The 14,823-nt window shown below is 37.4% G+C and overlaps 1 protein-coding gene across 4 annotated transcripts in view; it reads right to left on the reverse strand.

Annotated features, from left to right (window-relative positions):
- The window catches only part of GRIA2 (glutamate ionotropic receptor AMPA type subunit 2), a 197,745-nt gene that overhangs the window by 80,923 nt on the left and 101,999 nt on the right, over positions 1-14,823 (reverse strand). For all 4 annotated transcript variants that reach the window (XR_005723039.1, XM_040251475.1, XM_040251474.1 and 1 more), the window contains exon 4: positions 3,173-3,369. Coding sequence is in view for 3 of the 4 variants with exons in the window: in XM_040251475.1 (XP_040107409.1) it covers positions 3,173-3,369 (197 nt within the window). In the remaining variant the exon portion in view is untranslated. The remainder of the gene's footprint in view (positions 1-3,172; positions 3,370-14,823) is intronic.

Below are 14,823 nucleotides of genomic sequence, written 5' to 3' on the forward strand. Positions count from 1 at the left end.
ACTTTGTATTTAAGGTAGGATTTTGAAGAAAAAATATCCTCCTAAATGAAATGCATTTTAATCAACTAACATAAGCTGAATTTAGATGATCGTGTCTCATATTTCCTACTGGCATCTATTGACTGTCCTTACTGGTCATCCTACTGTATCAATCATGCATGTCTTCCTTCCGGGAATTAAAAAAAATCACAGTATAAATGGTGCTACCAGAAGTAGATGTCCTTGACTTGTGTGTTCATTGACAGAAAGAAGAAATATGAAAATGATCTAGCCCTACTTCTGCCTAAGAATTAGTATCAGTCATACAATCATATTTATGTTTTATGGAGCCATTAGTATTATACTAACAACAGTAAGTTTGTAAATTTCTAAATGCTTTTGATGTCTGAGTCCTTCTCCCACCTAATCACAACTAGAAATAGGTGTTTCTAAGATTTTATTAAGTGATAAAGTACTCAAGACTAACATTGTTTAATTCTATTTCTAACTAATTTAAGCTATTAAGAATATAAAGTTTTATCTCATCTCCATTCTCTTGACAGAGGGAATAAGCGAATAGTGTTTCCTTTTCTTTAAATGTACCACAGACCTACATTTTGCCTAGTAAACTCTATTCAACAAAGGCCTTCAGTGATCTCTCAATTGAAATTACTTTTATGTTCAACTTTTTTTCTCATAATATCCTGTTCTGTTCCTTAATAGTATACAGCATTATTATAGTTGCATATTTATTGAACTGTAAAACATCATGACTGTTCACCTTGATGGGGCAGGCCAGTTCTGTTTAACATTATGTTTTTGGATCTGCTGTAGTGCCTGTCTGGCAAACATCAGATGCTGAGAGAAATTTATTGAACAAACACATGAAGGCTTGAACACAAGCCAGCCAGCCAAGTGGTACCCGTGTGTGAACCTTTCATAAATCTTCCAACTCCTGTTAAGACAGATACTTCCTCCTCCATGCTCTTAGACCACATTGCATTATAACCTGCAATTCTGCAGCACTGATTATGTGTGAACACTTTCATTCCCCTCTAAACAGTGAATTCATGGGATGTGGTCTAGGCTTTCTTTCCTTTCTCTGTATGCCTCATTCCAGACACATATAATGTCTTCAATAAATGCACACATGCACACTGTACATTCAAATAAAATATATGCCCAAGATACTGTGTACATTTTGAATGGACGTCCATATGGACATTTATTTAATCCTAACCATGTATTATTTGTTTCAAAACATTCCATTCCATGAAGGAACATCGTTTGCAGCAACACTGATGGATCTAGAGATTATCATACTAAATGAAATAAGCCAAAGACCAATACCATATGATTTTATTTACATGTGGGATCTAAAATATGATACAAAGGAGCTTACCTATGAAACAGAAACGGTCTCACAGACATAGAGAACAGATTTTTGGTTGCCAAGAGGGAGAGATGGGGGAGTGAAGGACTGGGATTTGGGGATTAGCAAATTCAAACTATCATATATAGAATGGATAAATAACAAACTCCTAGTGTATAGCACAGAGAACTCTATTCAATATTCTTTGATAAACCATCATGGAAAATAATATAAAAAGAATATATATAGATAGATAGATATAGATATATATAACTGAATCACTTTGCTGTATAGGAGAAACGAACTAACATTGTAAATCAACTACACTTCAAAAAAATAATTTTAAGAAGTTCCATTCTCTATATTCCCAGTTGTTCTCATAGTTTCTCTCTTCTGGTTTTGAATGAAATATTTTCTTATAGGCTTTCACCAACCTGTATTATGATGAGTCATGAACACATAAAATTTTAAAACCAAAGACTAATGATTATTATTAAAATTCAGTTTTAATGAGAATCTCTTCTGAAATTCAAATGAGTTGTTGAGGTCACATTTGAACAAGAGGCCTTCAGGTTAAAAACAATCCCAGTCTCACATCCTGAGATAAGATTAAGACTTTTCTACTGATATGTTCACTTCTCTGGCATACAACATTTTGTTCTTCCTCATAACAAGCTAGTTTTGTTCACTTATTCAATGTTTCATGAGAAATCTATTTTGTATATCTTAGGCCTTGTATTATTCTATATCAATTAAGGCTTCATCAACATTTGCACTTGCAAAATGTTTTGTGTTATACAGATTAATGAATCTAATTTTCTCTTCAAAGCCTAGAGAGAGGATAAATGCATGGTAAACTACATATTTTATTTCCAATCCTATATTATTCCAAGGAATATGTTATTAACATATATAAATGAATATATATGTATATAGCATTATTGTAAGCAAAATATAAATATACATTTTCAGTTGGAAAAGAAGCAGATCCCAGTGGAGGAGACTTCAGTCAGTAAATTCTGATGCTTTTCACCACCACCCCTGGTCATCCCCCTATCTGTATAACATGACTTTATTTCTATCCCTTGAATATCACTACATGGCTGTTGCATTCTGAAAGATCTTAAATTTTGAAAGAAAAATCATGTGAAGAGCACAGATAAAGCATCTATATCTCTGGTATCATGTTAGTCTTTAAAATACTGCAAATTAATACATCTAGTTTACTTCTCAAACAGAAAGGACGAAGTATATCTCTCCTATGTATTTTATTTTCATAAGTGACACAAAACCTACCTACTAGAAGGAAAAAATTTCTTCTTGGAAAAATAAACACCTGCTCTTTCTGAAGACGTAAACCCACTCAGACAACAATCCAGGTTTAGCACACCACATTGTATTATCCTAAATGTTTGATCCTTCATGCCTTGCCAAGGAATTCATATATTACTTATTTTCCCTTAGGATTCAGACTTATTTTCACTTAATATGTGTCTATGTCTTTATCTCTAAAAAGTTCAAAGGAACTGGATTTTAAACTTCCATTTCAAAATCCTGAAGCTTAGGACAACAATTACCATACACAACGTGAGCCAGGAATCATGTACTGAATATATGTAATGATTAGTGTGATGTGTCTGCGTTGTTAGGGACCCCCTGTTATTGCTCACTGAAGCCAGAGATAATCTAACTGATGATATGTGCGGTATCCTCCCTAAACCGGCAAAAACTGCTGCACCAGCATTTCACACACACGCTCTGCAAACGCTGACACTGCACGCAGCCTCTAGATTTGGTGCCTTAGGAAACAGAGGAGCCAACCTGGTCTACGATGTCGTTGACTTTGTCCCGCTCACAGTCCAGGATGACACGCCGCTCCTTTTTTAGCTCCAGATCCTGGAAGAGGGAGCGGTAGGTCTCGTCTTTCTTGTCATTGTTAATGTTCCCCACGTTGATGGCAGTCACTTGCCACTTCTTCTCGGCGGCAGAATCCAGCACGGCCTGCAGGGTGGACAAGCCTAGGAAGGCAGAGAGACGTAGGACCTGATGAGGAGGCTGGAAAAACGCAGAACCACGCTGGGAAACTGACAGCACATATATTTTGAAGGCTGATATTTCTGTGGCATTAAGGAGAAGGAAGTGGCAACCCACTCCAGTGTTCTTGCCTGGAGAATCCCAGGGACAGGGGAGCCTGGTGGGCTGCCATCTGTGGGGTCGCACAGAGTCGGACACGACTGAAGCAACCTAGCAGCGGCAGCAGGAGCAAGGGGATACTGACACCTCTAAAAAGCTACAGCTAAAATCCTTATCAACATCCACTTATTTCCACTTTACATTATCGGCTCTTTCCTCTAACTGCCATTATTTTGATGAAAAGAGTCATAGCTTGAGGAAAAACCACACCCCTTTCTTTCAGCCCCCTTTGCTCAACTGTCTTCCTCTGAATAGTACCAAAGTGTGAATTTTTTTTTTTTTTAATACTTTGGGGTTTTGTTTTGTCTTGTTTTGCCAAACTGAGCAGCATATGAGATCTTAGTTCTCCTAGGAGGGTTTGAAACTGCAAGGTTGGCAGTCTGTAAAAGCACCCAGTCCCAACCACTGGACTGCCTGGGAATTCCCTATCTCTGTTTTTTTTTGTTGTTGTTGTTGGGTTACATGTTTTTGCTTTAAGTTTTTTTTTTTTTTTTTAATGTGGACCATTTCTAAAGTCTTTATTTAATTAGTTACAGTACTGCTTCTGTTGTTTATATTCTGTTGTTTATATTTATGTTATTTTTGGTTTCAAGGCATGTGTAATCTTAGCTCCCTGACCATGTATTGAACCCACATTCCCTGCACTGGAAGGTGAAGTCTTGACCACTGGGACTGGGGAAGTCTCTATCTCTGGCTTTAACAAAGCAAAAAGACATTCCATTCTTTCTTGTACAGAATGGAAAAGTAATATTTGCTTCTCTGTGACACTCTATTTCACATAATTATCCTGAAGAGGCTGAGTCTGTTTTCAGGGAGATTAGTCTACGTGGGTCTCTGTGAGCCTAAAAGCCAATCATCTCCGAGGCTCTATTTTGGCTCCTATCGTTCTCAGTCAGCAGTTGTTATTTCTTCCGCAGCCTTCTGTTATATCATTTTTTGTGTGTATTATTGGGACTAATACTGCAGAAATTACATGTTCACCTCTTAACCAGATGGGCAGCCAGCTTTCTCCACATATTAGTTACATTTACTTAACTTCCCAAATGTGAGACCAGTCTGCTAGTAGTAACCACTTACAGCATCATACAACTTAGAAGATGGTATTTTTATTTTTAGTTGTTCACACATTACCTCACATGTAGAATTTGGAGGAGGAACACTTTGGGAACATCTTTCTTAAAGTTAATTCTGCCATTTAACATTTGGAAAACCAGTATATAAATGTGTCTTTCATGTTACTTCAACTCTTCATAGTCAACACAAATTCAGCACTTCTACAAAGAGCTTAATGAACAATAAAAATCAAGGCTTCAAAAAGAATTCAGGTCTCCTCACATCATCTTCCTTATTCCAGACAGACAAGACTATTGATCTGCTTTTATCCATAGAATGTGGGACTTATCCAATTTAATCACATGACTGTAAAAGCTTTATTCATGTACTGAACTTTATGTAATTCTACTTACCACAACAAAACAATATGTGCATTCTAAATCTTGTTGAAAATTACCTGATCCTGGAAAATATTGTTAAAGTTTTTACTGATTCTATACTGGCCAAGGATATTTAAGAAGGGTTTAGAACATCTTGTTACACCATAAAGCAAGGAAACTCTGCAAAACTACCAGCACTGGGTCAAAGACTCAGAAACCAATTTGAGAAGAATCACTTTAAATAAAGATGAGGCAATGTGAACATCAGTAAGAATAATATCTACAAAAGACTTAAATACATACATTTTTAAATCCATAAATTAGCAATGACAGCTAATAAAAACATGTGATTGCCTTTGAAAGATGCCATTTGATGGCTTTTTGAAAGGAGTCAAGTAATTATTTTGAAAACTGGTAAATAAAGGAAAATAAACAAGCTTTTTTCCTGCCTTTCCTATATGAACTCTACTCAGGGTGATAATTAAGGGAGGTTTTTCTTTTTGGAAAAAACTCCAGCTAATAAATGATGAAATAATACATATTCAGAATTATAACCAATCTTGCAACACCAAGTGAATTAATGAATCAAGACAACAATGGTTAACTAATGCTAACAACACAAAAAGAGAGAGATGGCCAGAAGTTATCTTTCAAATGGGGATACTCAACATCACCTATGCAGTATTCATGCCAAAAAAGCGAATGTGAACCTCAACAAGCCTCTAGAACTAATTATCCTTTCATGAGGAATACAGGCAATGCATTAAATGCCACAATGGTGCAATCGTCAAATTCCAAACTGTGGGAGTCTCTTCAAGAAAATTAGATACCAAGGGAACATCTCATGCAAAGATGAGGACAATAAAGGACAGAAACGTTATGGACCTAAGAGAAGAGAGGGGAAGAATACACAGAAAAACTATACAAAAAGGATCTTAATGACCGAGATAATCATGATGGTGTGTGTTCACTCGCCTAGAGCCAGACATCCTGGAGTGCAAAGTCAAGTGGGCCTTAGGAAGCATAACTACAAACAAAGTTAGTGGAGGTGATGGAATTCCAGCTGAGCTATTTCAAATCCTAAAAGATGATGCTGTGAAAGTGCTGCACACATATTTTGCAATATGCCAGCAAATGTGGAATATTCAGCAGTGGCCACAGGACTGGAAAAGGTCAGTTTTCATTCCAATTCCAAAGAAAGGCAATGCCAACGAATGTTTAAACTACCACAAAATTGCACTCATCTCACACACTAGCAAAGTAATGCTCAAAATTTGCCAAGCAAGGCTTCAACAGTACATGAACTGGGAACTTCCAGATGCTCAAGCTGGATTTAGAAAAGGCAGAGAAACCAGAGATCAAATTGCCAATATCCCCTGGATCATGGGAAAAACAACAGAATTACAGAAAAACATCTACTTCTGCTTCACTGGGGCTTCCCTGATAGCTCAGTTGATAAAGAATCTGCTGCAAAGCAGGAGATCCTGGTTCAGTTCTTGGCTGGGGAAGATCTGCTAGAGAAGGGATAGGCTACCCACTCCAGTATTCTTGGGCTTCCCTTGTGGCTCAGCTGGTAAAGAATCTTCCTACAATTTGGGAGACCTAGGTTCAATTCCTGGGTTAGGAAGATCCCCTGGAGAAGGGAAAGGCTACCCAATCTGGTATTCTATCCTAGAGAATTCCATGGAATGTTCAGTCCATGGGGTCACAAAGAGACAGGCAGGACTGAGTAACTCACTTTCACGCTTCACTGAGTACTTTAAAGCTTTGATTGTGTGGATCACAGCAAACTGTGGAAAATTCTTCAACAGATGGGAATACCAGATCTTACCTGTCTCCTGAGATATTCATATGCAGGTCAAGAAGCAACAATTAGAACCAAACAGGAGACAATGACTGGGTTCCAAACTGGGAAAAGAGTATGCCAAGGCTGTATATTGCCACCCTGCATATTTAACTTATATGCAAGCACATTATACAAAATGCCAGGCTAGATGAAGCACAAGCTGGAATCAAGATCGCTGGGAGAAATATTAATAATCTCAGATATGCAGATGACACCACACTATGGCAGAAAGCAATGAGAAATTAAAGAGCCTCTTGATGAAAGTGAAAGAGGAGAGTGAAAGTGTTGCCTTAAAATTCAACATTCAAAAAACTAAGGTCATGGCATCCTGTTCCATCACTTCATGGCAAATAGATGGGGGTTTCAATGGAAACAGTGACAGACTTTATTTTCTCAGGCTCCAAAATCACTGCAGATGGTGACTGCAGCCATGAAACTGAAACACACTTGCTTCTTGGAAGAAAAGCTATGACAAAGCTAGACAGCATATTAAAAAGCAGAGACATTAGTTTTCTGACAGAGGTGCATATAGTCAAAGCTATGATTTTTCCAGTAGTCATGTATGGATGTGAGATTTGGACATAAAGAAAGCTGAGCACTGAAGAATTGATGCTTTTGAACTGTGGTGTTGAAGAAGACTCTTGAAAGCCCCCTGGAGGCAAGATTACACCAGTCAATCCTAAAGGAAATCAGTCCTGAATATTCATTGGAAGGACTGATGCTGAAGCTGAAGTTCCAATGCTTTGGCCACCACATGTGAAGAAATGGCTCATTGTAAGAGACCTTGATGCTGGGAATGATTGAAGACAGGAGGAGAAGGGACGACAGAGGATGAGCTGGCATCACCAACTCAACTGACATGCATTTGAGCAAGCACCTGGAGTTGGTGAAGGACAGGAAAGGCTGTCATGCTGTAGTTCATGGGGTCGCAAAGAGTGGGACATGACTGAGTGACTGAACTGACTGACAGACTGTCGGGAAACTCTATATCACCTTATAAAGGCTTAAAATATACATTAACCAACTGGATATATGGAGCTCATTTTTACCCTGATTCAAATTGTGAAAAAAGCAGATGATGTTAGAAACAAATTAATGTTAACTTGCCTATATATGATAATAATACTGTGGTTATATTTAAACCAAGAGAATTATTCTTTCAAAATACAAATTGAAATATTTACTGATGAAATAACAGGATGTGAAGTATCTGCTTGAAAATAATGCTGAAGGGCAGAAGGACAGAGATAAATGACATTCCTCTTATCAGTCATTAATAAAGTTGGCTTAAGGGTGCTGGCTGCTGCTGCTGCTAAGTCGCTTCAGTCGTGTCCGACTCTATGCAACCCCATAGATGGCAGCCCACCAGGCTCCCCTGTCCCTGGGATTCTCCAGGCTGGAGGGTCTCCATATTATTCTGTCCTTGTTGTTATTTAAAATATTTCATGATGAAAATTAAAAATAATTTATTTCCATTTCAAACTGAAAAGTAGAATCATAAACTAAACTTAAAATGAATTGTGTGGAGTTTTGTGGCAAAACAACAAACTCAGTTTCCTCCATTTGGTCTTGTAAGAACAATGAAAGCAAAATTAAAATAAACAAGATTTTCTCAAGGGATAATTTAAATAGGGACTACATGCCATTGTAAAAAAATATATTAATGAAGACTTCTTTTAAAAACTTCAGGGATTGCCTATGATTTCTATTCACTGTAAATAAATAGCCAGGTTTCCCAGATGGCACAGTAGTAAAGAATCACCTGCCAATGCAGGGAGCACAAGAGACACAATCCTTCCAGGATGTAATTCAAGTCCTTTTCTTGATTTTCATCATCAGTGAGGACAGTACCACAGTTGGTCATCAGAATCAATTCGATAGCTATTAATGTGCTTGAAAACCGTTATTAAGTTCATTCAGTTTTCTTTTCTAGTAGGGAAAAAAAACCCTAATTTTCTAAACTTTTTCCACTGTCAAGGTCCTGCCTTTTCACATTCCAATCATGATGTGACTCTGCTTTGTCACCTCTTTAAAAACTACATGTCAGTTTTACATATACATACGCGTGCGTGTGCACTAAGTCACTTCAGTAGTGTCTGACTCTTTGTGACCCCATGGGCTGTAGCCCTCTAGGCTCTTCAGTCCATTGGATTCTCCAGGCAAGAATACTGGAGTGGCTTGCCCTGCCCTCCTCTAGGGGACCTTCTAGACCCAGGTATAGAACTTGCGTCTCCTGCATTTCAGGCTGGTTCTTTACCATCGAGCCACCAGGGGAGCCCACACATACGTGTATTTCTTTCCTTTTGGACTTTCTTCCCATTCAGCTCACCACAGAGCACTGAGTAAGTCCCCTGGGCTACACAGTAGGTTCCCTTCAGTTATCTATTTTATACATAATATCAATAGTGTATATGTGCCAATCCCAGTCTCCCTATTCATTTCATAGCCCCCTTCTTTCCCTTAGTATAAAATGTTTGTTATCTTCATCTGTGTCTCTATTTCTGCTTTGCAAGTAAGATCATCTATACCATTTTTATAGATTCCACAGGCATTAATACACAGTATTCGTTTTCCTCTTTCTGACTTACTTCACTCTGACAGCCTCTGTGATGACCTAAATGGGAAGGAAATCCAAAAGAGGGAATGTATGTGAATGTGAAGCTGATTAACTTGCTGCACAGTAGAAACTGACACAGCATTGTAAAACAACTACACTCCAAAAAGAAAAATATTAAACCCACCTAACCCAAGACCTCTTTAAATACATTATTCTGGTTTTTTATACTTAGTATTTGAAGCTATTATATACACGCACAAATAAAAGTGCTCTTTTTGCACACCTTAAATAATCATATCATGGGTGGTGATCTATGTTATAAATTGTCATATAGCACTTATATATGAGCTTCCTTTCTTCCAGGCAATAAATTACTTCATGTTGTTTTCACTTATTATGAAGTTTACCACATACTAAATTATAATTTCAAGTGGTGATATTCTTAATATTCAGTCCTATCCACCATGAGGCTTCCCTGGTGGCTCAGTGATAAAGAAGCCCCTGCCAATGCAGGAGATACAAGAGATGTGGTTTTGATTCCTGGGCCGGGAAGATCCCTTGGAAGAGGAAATGTCAACCCACTCCACTGTTCTTGCCTGGAGAATCCCATGGGCAGTGGAGCCTGGTGGGCTACAGTCTGTAGGGTTCCAAAGAGGTGCACAAAACAGTAACATGCCCCCACACCTATCAACAAACATATATAACAAGACACTTTAAATATAAATGCTAATATGTAAATGAATCTTGAATGATATTTCTAAACCTAACATTTACTGTCAGTTCACCTTGTCCAAAAGATGGAGATGAAATATAAAATCAATAAAGATGCTTTTAAAGAAATGGCTGAATCCAACTCATCCATTTTATGTACCAAAAATAACATAGTTGTTGCAGATTCTGTTATTAAAACTCTCAGAATTAATATTGTGTAATCTCTAAAACCCCCCAAAATACATTCATTTATTGATGCTAAACTGCCCAGATGGTACATCAGAAATGAATTTAGTTTCATCAGAAGACATGGAGGACTATTCAATCATCTCCTAAGAACAAACAGAAATAATTCACAAACTGTGTGCTGATCTGTCTCATATTTTGAAAGGCTGATGTCTTATTAATCCGTATTTTCAGAGTTGTTTTTTTAGTAATAGTAACTGACTCTCATCAGGCTCTCTATCTATCAGATCTAGTCCCTTAAATCTATTTCTCACTTCCACTGTATAATCATAAGGAATTTGATTTAGGTCATACCTGAATGGTCTAGTGGTTCTGCCTCTTGAGAAACCTATATGCAGGTCAGGAAGCAACAGTTAGAACTGGACATGGAACAACAGACTGGGTCCAAATAGGAAAAGGAGTACCTCAAGGTTGTATATTGTCACCCTGCTTATTTAACTTCTATGCAGTCTACAAATAGAAAAAAAATCTGCTTGGGGCTGGTACACGGGGATGACCCAGAGAGATGTTGTGGGGAGGGGGGTGGGAGGGGGGTTCATGTTTGGGAATGCATGTACACCCGTGGTGGATTCATGTCAATGTATGGCAAAATCAATACAGAATTGTAAAGTAAAATAAAAAAAATCTGGAAAATTAACTGTTCTAGCTAATAAATGTACTTAAAATATATCTGAAAAACCTCAAGAATATTATAGAACTCTAAAATAAATTTCTATACTCTACTAAACGCTCAGATTTCTGGACAGAAGAAAGAATGGCTAAAGTACTGTTACTTATTTCTGTACTGTATTACTTCTTCATGTGCTTAACTGTTGCTGGATTAGTTATAGCTGTATAACCTATTCATAAGCTGACCATCTCCCTAAATCTTCTCTCCAAGTATTACTAGAAGCAGTTAACAGTCTCATCTTGAGCTAGTGTGCATAATACTGTGACAAAGTTACAGAAAAACCTACAGCCCCTGAACAAGTGAAGTCTCAATGTCTTGCATGCATGCTGAGTCACTTCAGTTGTGTCCGACTCTGTGAGACCTTATGGACTGTAGCCTGCCAGGTTCCTCTGTCCACGGGATTCTCCAGGAAAGAAGACTGAAGTGGGTTACCATTTCCTTCTCCAGGGGGTCTTCCCAACCCAGGGATCAAACCTATATCTCTTATGTCCCCTGCATTGGCAGGTGGGTTCTTTACCAGTAGTGACACCTAGGAAACCCCTTAATATCTGAGTTTTCACATTAATGGGTGGGATTAAAAATGACTACTGCAAATAGTTTTATTTCATTCAGACCATGTCTTTTTTCTTAAAAATATTTTCTTTGTTGCATTTAAAATTCACTGCCCTTATTCATCTTTCAGGCACAGAAATTAATATTTATGATCACTAAATCAAAGCAGCATGCCTAGACCAGATTAGATTAACATATATCTCCTGCTCTGACTTTCTCAGGAACATGGTAAAAGAAATTTATAATTTGGAACCATTTTTATTCTATGCATGGTGGCTTTTTAGAACTGGAATCAATGTGCCTTTCCTTCAGGGAAAAACAGTATGGTTCAAAATTAAAACCAAGTTATAAATCATTAGTTCTGGTTTTACCTACTGTCTACAGAAATGTATTACCTTACTTTATCAACACTAACCCAATAAATAAAAACCACATTTTGAGCAAGTTCTGGTTCACATTTAATATATATGTATCCAAAGAAAAACCTACATTGAATGCATTAACGTAGGTAACCCCATTACTCTATAGTGCAAATATGTTGAAGATCCATCTAGCTAGTCTTTCTGGAGCTTTAGGAAAGATGCTGGGGTAACAAGGAGTTCCAGGCTGCTGTCTGGAATAAGAGCTTGGATAAGAGAAGACTCCAGCAGTTCTAAGGGGTCACATGGCACCCCAATCACAAGTCAACCTGAAATAGTCAAAGATCTACACAAAGATCAGGGTGCATCTTTGTCCTCCTTTGTCTACAATTGGTGGAGCGAGGGAACATAACGTGAAATAAATGTATGAATAAACATTTTAAAATGTGATACAACAGCAAAGTTATAACAGTTGTCATTCATAAGGAAAAATCAGAGAGCAAGCATCCCATTTCTATAAGACAAGTAAAACATTACATGAAGGACAACTCTTTTGCCAGTATTTTGAGTCTTACACATTTATCTCTGAAAACAGATTCAGATAAAAGGCCAGTGTAATACTTTTCATATTAAAACATAAGTATCCATTTGAAGAATGGATTGAAGAAGGAAATGGCAACCCACTCCAGTGTTCCTGCCTGGAGAATCCCAGGGACGGGGGAGCCTGGTGGGCTTCCATCTATGGGGTCGCACAGAGTCGGATACGACTGAAGCGACTTAGCAGCAGTAGCATCCATTTGAAAATAACTTGAAAATGTATCCACAAAGTCAATTTTTACTTTAACATATAACTACTTAATAATATCACTTTAACGATGACCTCTCTATGGCTGCACTTGAACTCAAATCAATTCGTATAATTTAATGATTGGAGATTATCTCATCGCTTCAATTTCATTTAATATTTCTAAAGTGTTAATAAAATCATTAAAATGTCTCAGGTTCTTTTCACAAGTACATAAGTCTATCCTCATCATCTGATCCTTTATTTCCCAGAGCTTGTCTTTCTTCTTTCTTCAAATAAATACTAGAGTTTCTCTTTTTCTATTTATATCAGCTGTTGTCTCCTTCAATTATCTCAAAAGTTCAGTGTCAACTAGAGGGCGCCGTAGAGAGGGTGAAGTGTGTCCCTAAAGATAAAATGTCACCTTCCACATCATCAAAAAGTAAGGAGAATTCATCTCTGATCCTTTGATTTAGCAAGCAGGATTCAGTTTCTAATATCATCTCAAAACACAGAGATGTCCAATTCATTCATGTATTAACCCCATTTATTGACTATCAACTCTGTTCCAGCATTATCTTAAGCACTGTATGTACAGTTAAGTGTAGTGGTTACTGCCAGGGCACTGGCTTCCTAGGCATATAGCCAGACCTTAAACAAAGAGATTAAAATCTGTGTAATTAAACAGTTCCTAGAACAGAGTAGAAGCTTAATTCTTGGGTGAAAGAATGAACATCAATATTAATTATATATTGTGATAAGTACTAGAGGAAAAAAAGAGATTACTTTGAGAGAAGATAACAATATTAAATGCATCTCTGTGGGAATGTTATATAACCTGAGACTTAAGCAGAAATATTTAGAAGAATGTGCAGAGATTTGAGGTGAAAGAGTTTGGTACATCTGAGAAAGTGAAAGAATGTTAGTGGAATGGGTTTAGCTGGTAGATGAGCAAGACATAGTATAAATGGACAGGAACCAAATACAAATAAGACCCTAAAGTCACGTTAGTAATTTTTAACTTTATCTTCATTATAATGAAGAGTCATTGGAGGATATTAAGCAAGGGATCAATATGACCAGAAAAGCACATAAAACAGTCAAGAAATAGAGCTACCATATGATCCAGCAATCCCACTCCTGGGCACGTGCTGTGCTCGGTCATTTAGTCATGTCAGACTATTTACAACCCCACAGACAGTAACCCACCAGGATCCTTGTGGAATTTTCCAGGCAACAATACTGAAGTGGGTTGCCATTTTCTACTCCAGGAGATCTTCCCAAACACAGGAATTGAACCCACATTTCTTGTGTCTCCTGCATTGGCAGGTGGGTTCTTTACCACTGAGCCAGCTGAGAAGCCACTCCTGGGCATATATCCAGGGAAAACCATAATTCAAAAAGATGGGCCCTGATGTTCATTGTAGCACTATTTACGATAGCCATAATATGAAAACTACCTAAATGTCCATCTACAGAAAAATGGATAAAGATGTGGTGTATATATACAATGAAATAGTCATCAAAAAATTAAATAATGCCATTTGCAGCAACACGGATGGACCTAGAGATTGTCATATTAAGTGAAATAAGTCAGACAAAGACAAATATCATATGCTATCACTTATACATGGAATCTAAAAAAATTGCCAAAAATGAACTTATTTACAAAGCAGAACCAGACTCACAGACATAGAAACCAAACTTATGATTACCAAAGGGTAAACAGAGTGAGAGATAAATTAGAATCTTGGGATTAATATGCACACACTAGTACATATAGAATAGATAAACAACAAGGACCTACTGTATAGCACAAGGAACTCGATTCAATATCCTGTAACATTCTATGTGGGGAAAAAAATCTGAAAGAGTGGGTATATGTATACGTATAACTGAACTTTGCTGTACACCTGAAACTAATACAATATTGTAAATCAACTCTACCCCAATATAAAGCAATGACTAAATTTAAAGAAATTCAAAGTTTCTGGCTCCTTTATGGAAAGTGGATTGAAGAGAAACAAGTACAGAAATGGAAGGATGAAGTATGAGCACATGGGCCTGGAGACTTGGCAAGGACACAGAGGAGTGGCTACAAGTAAAAGTCATTTAGATGGT

The sequence above is a fragment of the Oryx dammah genome, unplaced genomic scaffold (genome assembly GCF_014754425.2).
Source record: "Oryx dammah isolate SB20612 unplaced genomic scaffold, SCBI_Odam_1.1 HiC_scaffold_12, whole genome shotgun sequence".
Taxonomy (NCBI): Eukaryota; Metazoa; Chordata; class Mammalia; order Artiodactyla; family Bovidae; genus Oryx; species Oryx dammah.